The sequence below is a fragment of the Panulirus ornatus genome, chromosome 73, assembly GCF_036320965.1.
Source record: "Panulirus ornatus isolate Po-2019 chromosome 73, ASM3632096v1, whole genome shotgun sequence".
Taxonomy (NCBI): Eukaryota; Metazoa; Arthropoda; class Malacostraca; order Decapoda; family Palinuridae; genus Panulirus; species Panulirus ornatus.
In genome coordinates, this window is record NC_092296.1 from 14296509 (window position 1) to 14306508 (window position 10000).

Sequence of the window (10000 nt, forward strand, 5' to 3'; positions counted from 1 at the left end):
TAATGTTCTCGACTTCCACGCATTCTTCAAGGCTCCCAGAATTTTCGCCCCCTCCCCCACCCTATGATCCACTTCCGCTTCCATGGTTCCATCCGCTGCCAGATCCACTCCCAGATATCTAAAAACACTTCACTTCCTCCAGTTTTTCTCCATTCAAACTCACCTCCCAATTGACTTGACCCTCAACCCTACTGTACCTAATAACCTTGCTCTTATTCACATTTACTCTTAACTTTCTTCTTTCACACACTTTACCAAACTCAGTCACCAGCTTCTGCAGTTTCTCACATGAATCAGCCACCAGCGCTGTATCATCAGCGAACAACAACTGACTCACTTCCCAAGCTCTCTCATCCCCAATAGACTTCATACTTGCCCCTCTTTCCAAAACTCTTGCATTCACCTCTTTAACAACCCCATCCATAAACAAATTAAACAACCATGGAGACATCACACACCCCTGCCGCAAACCTACATTCACTGAGAACCAATCACTTTCCTCTCTTCCTACACGTACACATGCCTTACATCCTCAATAAAAACTTTTCACTGCTTCTAACAACTTGCCTCCCACACCATATATTCTTAATACCTTCCACAGAGCATCTCTATCAACTCTATCATATGCCTTCTCCAGATCCATAAATGCTACATACAAATCCATTTGCTTTTCTAAGTATTTCTCACATACATTCTTCAAAGCAAACACCTGATCCACACATCCTCTACCACTTCTGAAACCACACTGCTCTTCCCCAATCTGATACTCTGTACATGCCTTCACGCTCTCAATCAATACCCTCCCATATATTTTACCAGGAATACTCAACAAACTTATACCTCTGTAATTTGAGCACTCACTCTTATCCCCTTTGCCTTTGTACAGTGGCACTATGCACGCATTCCGCCAATCCTCAGGCACCTCACCATGAGTCATACATACATTAAATAACCTTACCAACCAGTCAACAATACAGTCACCCCCTTTTTTAATAAATTCCACTGCAATACCATCCAAACCTGCTGCCTTGCCGGCTTTCATCTTCCGCAAAGCTTTTACTACCTCTTCTCTGTTTACCAAATCACTTTCCCTAACCCTCTCACTTTGCACACCACCTCGACCAAAACACCCTATATCTGTCACTCTCATCAAACACATTCAACAAACCTTCAAAATACTCACTCCATCTCCTCACATCACCACTACTTGTTATCACCTCCCCATTTGCGCCCTTCACTGAAGTTCCCATTTGCTCTCTTGTCTTACGCACTTTATTTACCTCCTTCCAGAACATCTTTTTATTCTCCCTAAAATTTAATGATACTCTCTCACCCCAACTCTCATTTGCCCTTTTTTTCACCTCTTGCACCTTTCTCTTGACCTCCTGTCTCTTTCTTTTATACGTCTCCTACTCAATTGCATTTTTTCCCTGCAAAAATCGTCCAAATGCCTCTCTCTTCTCTTTCACTAATACTCTTACTTCTTCATCCCACCACTCACTACCCTTTCTAATCAACCCACCTCCCACTCTTCTCATGCCACAAGCATCTTTTGCGCAATCCATCACTGATTCCCTAAATATATCCCATTCCTCCCCCACTCCCCTTACTTCCATTGTTCTCACCTTTTTCCATTCTGTACTCAGTCTCTCCTGGTACTTCCTCACACAAGTCTCCTTCCCAAGCTCACTTACTCTCATCACCCTCTTCACCCCAACATTCACTCTTCTTTTCTGAAAACCCATACAAATCTTCACCTTAGCCTCCACAAGATAATGATCAGACATCCCTCCAGTTGCACCCCTCAGCACATTAACATCCAAAAGTCTCTCTTTCGCGCGCCTGTCAATTAACACGTAATCAAATAACGCTCTCTGGCCATCTCTCCTACTTACATAAGTATACTTATGTATATCTCGCTTTTTAAACCAGGTATTCCCAATCATCAGTCCTTTTTCAGCACATAAATCTACAAGCTCTTCACCATTTCCATTTACAACACTGAACACCCCATGTATACCAATTATCCCTCAACTGCCACATTACTCACCTTTGCATTCAAATCACCCATCACTATAACCCGGTCTCGTGCATCAAAACCACTAACACACTCATTCAGCTGCTCCCAAAACACTTGCCTCTCATGATCTTTCTTCTCATGCCCAGGTGCATATGCACCAATAATCACCCATCTCTCTCCATCAACTTTCAGTTTTACCCATATTAATCGAGAATTTACTTTCTTACACTCTATCACATACTCCCACAACTCCTGTTTCAGGAGTACTGCTACTCCTTCCCTTGCTCTTGTCCTCTCACTAACCCCTGACTTTACTCCCAAGACATTCCCAAACCACTCTTCCCCTTTACCCTTGAGCTTCGTTTCACTCAGAGCCAAAACATCCAGGTTCCTTTCCTCAAACGTACTACCTATCTCTCCTTTTTTCACATCTTGGTTACATCCACACACATTTAGGCACCCCAATCTGAGCCTTCGAGGAGGATGAGCACTCCCCGCGTGACTCCTTCTTCTGTTTCCCATTTTAGAAAGTTAAAAAAATACAAGCAGGGGAGGATTTCTGGCCCCCGCTCCCGTCCCCTCTAGTCGCTTTCTACGACACGCGAGGAATGCGTGGGAAGTATTCTTTCACCCCTATCCCCAGGGATAATATACATATATATATACACATACACACACATACACACACACACGCACATATACACACACACACACACATACATATATATACATATGAAAAATGTAAGAAACAATTTAGAAAACTGAAACTTCTAGCTTGAAATGAAATGAAAAAATGAATGTCACATAATGGTTCAACCTCTGGCTATGGAAAAAGGAAATGTTTAATTTATTTACACAAACGTCAATAGTAGTTCTCATCAATTTAACCACTGTATCAATAAGCTTCAATGTCTAAGCTACATTTTTTCCAATTTCACTATTTTCTTGTCAAAGCACCATGTATGAAAACTATCACTCCAGTAACACAACTATAAACATTTACTTCCCCTTTAAAAAAAGTTCTGGGGAAGTCTGTCTCGATACACTGCGGGACACTCTACCACCTGGCGAGGTGAATCAAGAACCATTGAGTTGCAATGGTTCTTGATTCACAAACATAGAAGCATCACTGGTGGGCCAAGGTATATATATATATATATATATATATATATATATATATATATATATATATATATATATATATATATATATATATATATATATATATATATATATATATATTGCAGGAAATCCACAGGAAAATGAAACACGATAAGTTCCTAAGTGCACTTTCGTGTAATGATCACATCATCAGGGGAGACACATGAATGAGAAATATAACAGTCAGTTGATATACAACGAAGAGACGTAGCTAGGACGCCATTGGTAAACAAGCGTTCCCGGATGGTGGATTTCGGAATATATATGTTATAAAACTGTAAGCTGGAACTGAGATACATAGAGTAAGGGGTGGCCAGTGCTGCGCCCCCCCCCCCCCAATCACCACTAAGAGTAACCTATTAGAAACCCGTGATTAACAGGTAATGATGGTGATTGGTTGCTTCCTAGCCAATTACCGCCCTTCCTGAGTTGCAAGTTTCCAAAATAGCGTTTGTATTCAATCTAGTTTCAGTGTTTGTTCTGCAGAACCAGTGGTTTACTGAGCTGTTTGTATCCTCCTGGTACAGTATTGGTGTGTCAGAGGTTCTCTATAGGGCAAATGGTCAGTAGAGTCATTGTTCCTATTTAGAGCCGTGTTCTTCAATAAAGCCGGTGGTGTTATATAGAGCCAGAGATGTTATGAAGAACCAGTGATGCCACTAGAACCACTGTTCTCGTAGAACCACTGTATTTGTACAAAGTCAGTGGTGCCATATAGAACCAGTGGTAATTCTAGAGAGTGTATGTCATATAGAGCCACTGACGTATATATGGAGCTGGTGGTATCACATAGAGCAAGTGGTGATATAGAGACACAGTGGTAATCTACAGAGTGTTTTCATATATATAGCCGGGATTTCTTTATAGTCTCAGTGTTATCATATATCATCAGTGGTGGTACATATAAGCAGTGGTGATATATAGAGGTAACGTCTTGTATAGAGCCAGTTATGCTAAATGTGCTTTATGTTCTTATATAACGCCAGTGGTGGTGTATAGAGCTGATGTTCATTATATGTTAGTGATCTGTAGTCCTCTCTCTCTCTCTCTCTCTCTCTCTCTCTCTCTCTCTCTCTCTCTCTCTCCTCTCTCTCTCTCTCAGGCGTAACCCCCCCCCCCCCCCCCCCCCCCCCCCCGTTCAACACCTGGGGTCAGTAAGTAGCCCCCTTGAGGTAGGAAGCAGCGTTACCAACATATCACTCGCTCACGGAGGAGCATACACCGTTACCAACAGAGCCCCATTCCCAAGAAATACATCGGGAAATACACGATGATAATACAGTAGGCTTTACCGGCCAGACGTGGACCCCAGAGCACAGTGTAGTCCATTCTACCGTTTATGAACATGGATAACCCGTCCTCCGCCTCTCCCGGGGTGGCACGGATATTGCTCTCAAGATCCGTGCAGGGAAAAGCGAGCGACTGATTTTCTGATTGATTGTATCGTACGTTGAGCCAGACACACGACTGCCCGAGTGCCACCATCAATGATTGAATTCCTCATCTGCTGGAGTAGTAGTACGGATGAAGTTACTGGCCACGCTGGAATGAGGAAGGCGCCGGTCTCAAGACTCGGGATGTTTCGTGCAACACATCCAAAAAAAAAAAGATCCAGTTCATGCTAAACATGCAACATGATGAATGTCTTGCGCCATTCACCGAGATTGAACTTGATGCAGCTCTAACCAGGGACAGGGCCACTGTGGCTGGGGAGAATGGCTCCACTTACATCATTACATTTCCAATGATGATCCATTATCAAGGCTGTATGAGTTATGCCATGGGTCATCTACCCTCCTCATGGACCAACTGGCTGATTGCACCAATACCTAAACACACAATCCACCTGTCGAATCTCGCCCCAAACATCAAAGAACATATGTCACCCAACATCAATGGTTTCACATATGGCAGAAGTGTACACAAACTGTATCACTACTTTTCTAACAGTTCGTGGGGACAGAAGGCATATGTCCTCCACATTTCGTGACCTTAAAGCTGCATTTGATATGGCCAATATCCAGGTTATCTTACGTAAGATGGCACACATGGATATAGGTGGCCGGCTTCCGAACTGGATCCTCGGTTCTCTTTCGAATAGAGAGTCAGCTGGTGTTGTTTCAAGACCACAAAAGTGATGTTAAAGACATGTTACTTGGCATTCCTCAAGGTGGAGTACTTAGCCCCACGTTGTTCACTGTACTAATCAATGCTTTACTGAAATCGATTCTACAGTGTCCCAGAAATACCACTATGACTTCTGCTGATGATGTTCTTGTACATACCAACACATATAGTCAAACGCAAACTGTTCTTAACTGTAGACACACAGCTTGTGAAAGGCTTGGCTTCGTCATATCGGCAGATAAAGCGAAGGTCATGAGAGAGCTCAAACCTCCTGAGAAGCATGTGATGAAGAAGGCTCATACCACTAGAAAAACATGTGATGAGGAAGGCTCATACCACTAGAAAAACATGTGATGAGGAAGGCTCATACCACTAGAAAAACATGTGTTGAGGAAGGCTCATACCACTAGAAAAACATGTGATGAGGAAGGCTCATACCACTAGAAAAACATGTGATGAGGAAGGCTCATACCACTAGAAAAACATGTGTTGAGGAAGGCTCATACCACTAGAAAAACATGTGTTGAGGAAGGCTCATACCACTAGAAAAACATGTGATGAGGAAGGCTCATACCACTAGAAAAACATGTGTTGAGGAAGGCTCATACCACTAGAAAAACATGTGTTGAGGAAGGCTCATACCACTAGAAAAACATGTGTTGAGGAAGGCTCATACCACTAGAAAAACATGTGTTGAGGAAGGCTCATACCACTAGAAAAACATGTGTTGAGGAAGGCTCATACCACTAGAAAAACATGTGTTGAGGAAGGCTCATACCACTAGAAAAACATGTGATGAGGGAGGCCCACACCACTGCAGTAGGCCTCATCATAAGTTCATAACACTGGGGAAGAAGGACACTCCGGCTTTCATGTGTTCATTTTTATTTAACCAAATTTTCCCTCCGTGTCAACACCTTATCCAGACCGTAAAGAGAGGATCGAACACAAGGTCCTACAGGTGTGGGGTCGACGTGGTGACCACACCACCACAACCTCAGGTGTCAAGACTCCCCTCCCCCCCCGGGACCACATTGTGCCTGAGTCACGACCACAAATTATGACACCTTGTTGTGTTGTCCATTACCCAGAGTGTCATAAGACTGACACCAGGGCAATGTGCACGACACGTGTCATCAATTACGTACGTAATTTTATCTGGTGGCGCTGTGGATTTCCTTCTTGGATGTTGTGACCGTTGCTGGGGAGGAGCCTGGTCAATACTGTGGCCTGGCCATCTTGCCTGGTGGCCGAGTGTTGATCTGGTCGTCACTGTCAATATCCCATTTTCTATTTCAATTCCAGTCCAAGATGTTTGCATGATGATGAAGATGTTGACCTGCACAACTCGTGGTCGCTTCACTTTAACTCCTACACGGTTGGCGTCTGGTTACTCCAGCATCCCCGGGTCGATTCCCGTTAAATTATTGTCCTGGAGACGCTTCTGGTGTGTTCTGTCCAGGACACACTGTTGCCCTGGTCCGCCCAGGACACACTGTTGCCCTGGTCCGCCCAGGACACACTGTTGCCCTGGTCATTCCTGGTGTCCAGTTATCTTGACTTGTTGTCAACATGACCACTTGTTATCACGGGGTGTCTTAACCCCCCCTCCCCCCCCCACGCCGCTCGACTCCCCGTGGGGAAACGCCACCTTATCAGCCCCCTCCTCCCCCATCTTCCCCTCCCCCAGGTGGCTGCCGCCCTCTGTCGAACCCCCGGTGGGTCGAGCCGTCGACGTCCTGACCCACTAGGACTGTCGACATCCCGTTGGCTGGTCTTCGGTGTCCATTTTATCTTCGTCGTAGATACTGTGGTCTCTGTCGCCGAGGCCACCCTCAGGTTGCTCGAAGGGCATCATGTCCACGTGTTCCTCCTCCCCCGTCAGCTCCTGGGACATGGTGGGCCGCGGGAAGAGCGACTCGAACTCAGACACGAAGTGGCTGTCCACCTTCTCCGGGAACTCGACCTGTGGAAGGAAGGGTCGTCATGACAGTTCATTTCTAAGTGACGCAGAGGAGGAGCTCAGAGTCTGGCTCAACCATATACATCAACCAGAAACATTAGAAAGAAATTCCCACTCATGATAGAGCCACTTCCTACATCCCGAAACCTGAAAATATTCGTGAATTCAAACAGACAACAGGGAAGATATAACAGACAACAGAGAAGATATAACAGACAACAGAGAAGATATAACAGACAACAGAGAAGATAGACGACGTATGTCAACGTGTCAATAAACAGATCTGATGTGATATTTATATAGTAATTCGAGCCAGTAATGTGGATGACGGGGGCGACATGCAGCTGACCAGGGTAATGGCAGCTGGTCAGTGTGGCTGGAGAGAGCGAGAGATGTGTGTGAAAGTTTCCGAGAATGTTATCAGCGTCGGGCCCAGGTAGAGGCGTTGTCATCACGAACTGGTAACTAACTGCCCTTGATGACGACCACACGAGCCTTGGGTGCGATGGCCTAGCCTTTGACCAAGCCCGACACTATGGGTCGTACAGCCTTACTCAGGGGATCAAAGATCAGAATATTCTAAAGATTATCTCAGTCTATCTGCCTCTTTGCAACTCTGTATGACGCACATTCGTGTGAATTAGTGTGTGGACAGGCAGCAGGAGGAGGTTCGCTGACCCCAACTGTCTATTTGATGTCAGTCACCGTTATGGTGGAGCGTCTGCTCCCACCTTCCCATGACCAGTCACATTACTGATCTTACACAGCTGACCACCTGAGCCAGCCAGCTGCGCGACTCACTGTTGCCAGGCCTCGCTACCGTGTGGCACGAACGAGGGAAACATCTCAATTGAGTCTCCCATTGTCATCCTCAAACATCTCACTATCAACACCTCCACCGTCTCGTACGTTCTTCGTGTGTTGGATCCCACGCCTCGCATCTGTACTGGACCACCGCCCACACCACTACACCATCAAACTCACTCCTCTTTACCTTCGTCTCAATGAACTAGAAGCCATGAAAATAAGAGAAATACAGACTCACATGCACGATATATATATATATATATATTTTTTTTTTTTTTTCCAAAAGAAGGAACAGAGAAGAGGTCCAGGTGAGGATATTCCCTCAAAGGCCCAGTCCTCTGTTCTTAACGCTACCTCGCTATCGCGGGAAATAGCGAATAGTATGGAAAAAAAAAAAAAAAAATATATATATATATATATATATATATATATATATATAGACAATTGATGTTTAACAAAATGGTTCCACCGAAGATACGAAGGACCAGCGTCAGTTCACACACCCATAACTATTAACAAATACTTTTACACTGAGTCAACAAGTCTGATATGTAGTCAGTTTCCTTACTGACCTCAGCAACCACAAGACCTGTGTCACATCCATAGTCTGGCTGCTGGAGTGTACCATCATTGACGACGAGGCAGACGGTTTCATGAGCACTCTCACCCTCCACACCAGAATGTTAATATAGTGTGTTAACATTGTCGTTCACAGTAGTTAACATTGTCGTTCACAGTAGTTAACATTGTCGTTCACAGCAGTTAACATTGTCGTTCACAGTAGTTAACATTGTCGTTCACAGTAGTTAACATTGTCGTTCACAGTAGTTAACAATGTCGTTCACAGTAGTTAACATTGTCGTTCACAGCAGTTAACAATGTCGTTCACAGTAGTTAATATTGTCGTTCACAGTAGTTAACATTGTCGTTCACAGTAGTTAACATTGTCGTTCACAGCAGTTAACAATGTCGTTCACAGTAGTTAACATTGTCGTTCACAGCAGTTAACATTGTCGTTCACAGTAGTTAACAATGTCGTTCACAGTAGTTAACATTGTCGTTCACAGCAGTTAACAATGTCGTTCACAGTAGTTAACATTGTCGTTCACAGTAGTTAACATTGTCGTTCACAGCAGTTAACAATGTCGTTCACAGTAGTTAACATTGTCGTCCACAGTAGTTAACATTGTCGTTCACAGTAGTTAACAATGTCGTTCACAGTAGTTAACATTGTCGTTCACAGTAGTTAACATTATGAGGTCAGATGATAACGCAACTATCCATCACATTTCTGGCTCAGTGTCCATCATCAGAGTCAAGACTCACCAAGGTAAACGTGAGGGTTCAGACTGAGTGTAAACATACAGTTTAGGATCAGATCTACACAGTACCTTGGACGCTACACTTTAGCTGAACAGGATTCAAGTCCATTTTGACCGCAATGTGTCAGACTTACTTAGATATCATTACAAAAATAACAACAATGAATATGTTTAGATTTAACAAGAACAATAAGGATGATGGAGATCACAAAAATGTCCAGATCACCTTAGTGTTAACTAAGGATTTCAGACTCTGACCTCAACTGTGGGTTAAAACGCGTTCAGAACTTGACCCAAGGGTCCAGACTCACCAAGAACTTGACCCAAGGATCCAGACTTACCAAGAACTTGACCCAAGGGTCCAGACTTACCAAGAACTTGACCCAAGGGTCCAGACTCACCAAGAACTTGACCCAAGGATCCAGACTCACCAAGAACTTGACCCAAGGGTCCAGACTCACCAAGAACTTGACCCAAGGGTCCAGACTTACCAAGAACTTGACCCAAGGGTCCAGACTCACCAAGAACTTGACCCAAGGGTCCAGACTCACCAAGAACTTGACCCAAGGGTCCAGACTCACCAAGAACTTGACCCAAGGG

At 44.3% G+C, this 10000-nt stretch overlaps 1 protein-coding gene across 1 annotated transcript in view; it reads right to left on the reverse strand.

Annotated features, from left to right (window-relative positions):
• Positions 1-6594: 6594 nt before the first annotated feature.
• LOC139748382 (dnaJ homolog subfamily A member 2-like) overlaps positions 6595-10000 on the reverse strand; it is a 24871-nt gene continuing 21465 nt past the window's right edge. Inside the window, exon 6 of the mRNA XM_071661497.1 lies at positions 6595-7274. Coding sequence (XP_071517598.1) covers positions 7056-7274 — 219 coding nt within the window. The 3' untranslated portion in view covers positions 6595-7055. The remainder of the gene's footprint in view (positions 7275-10000) is intronic.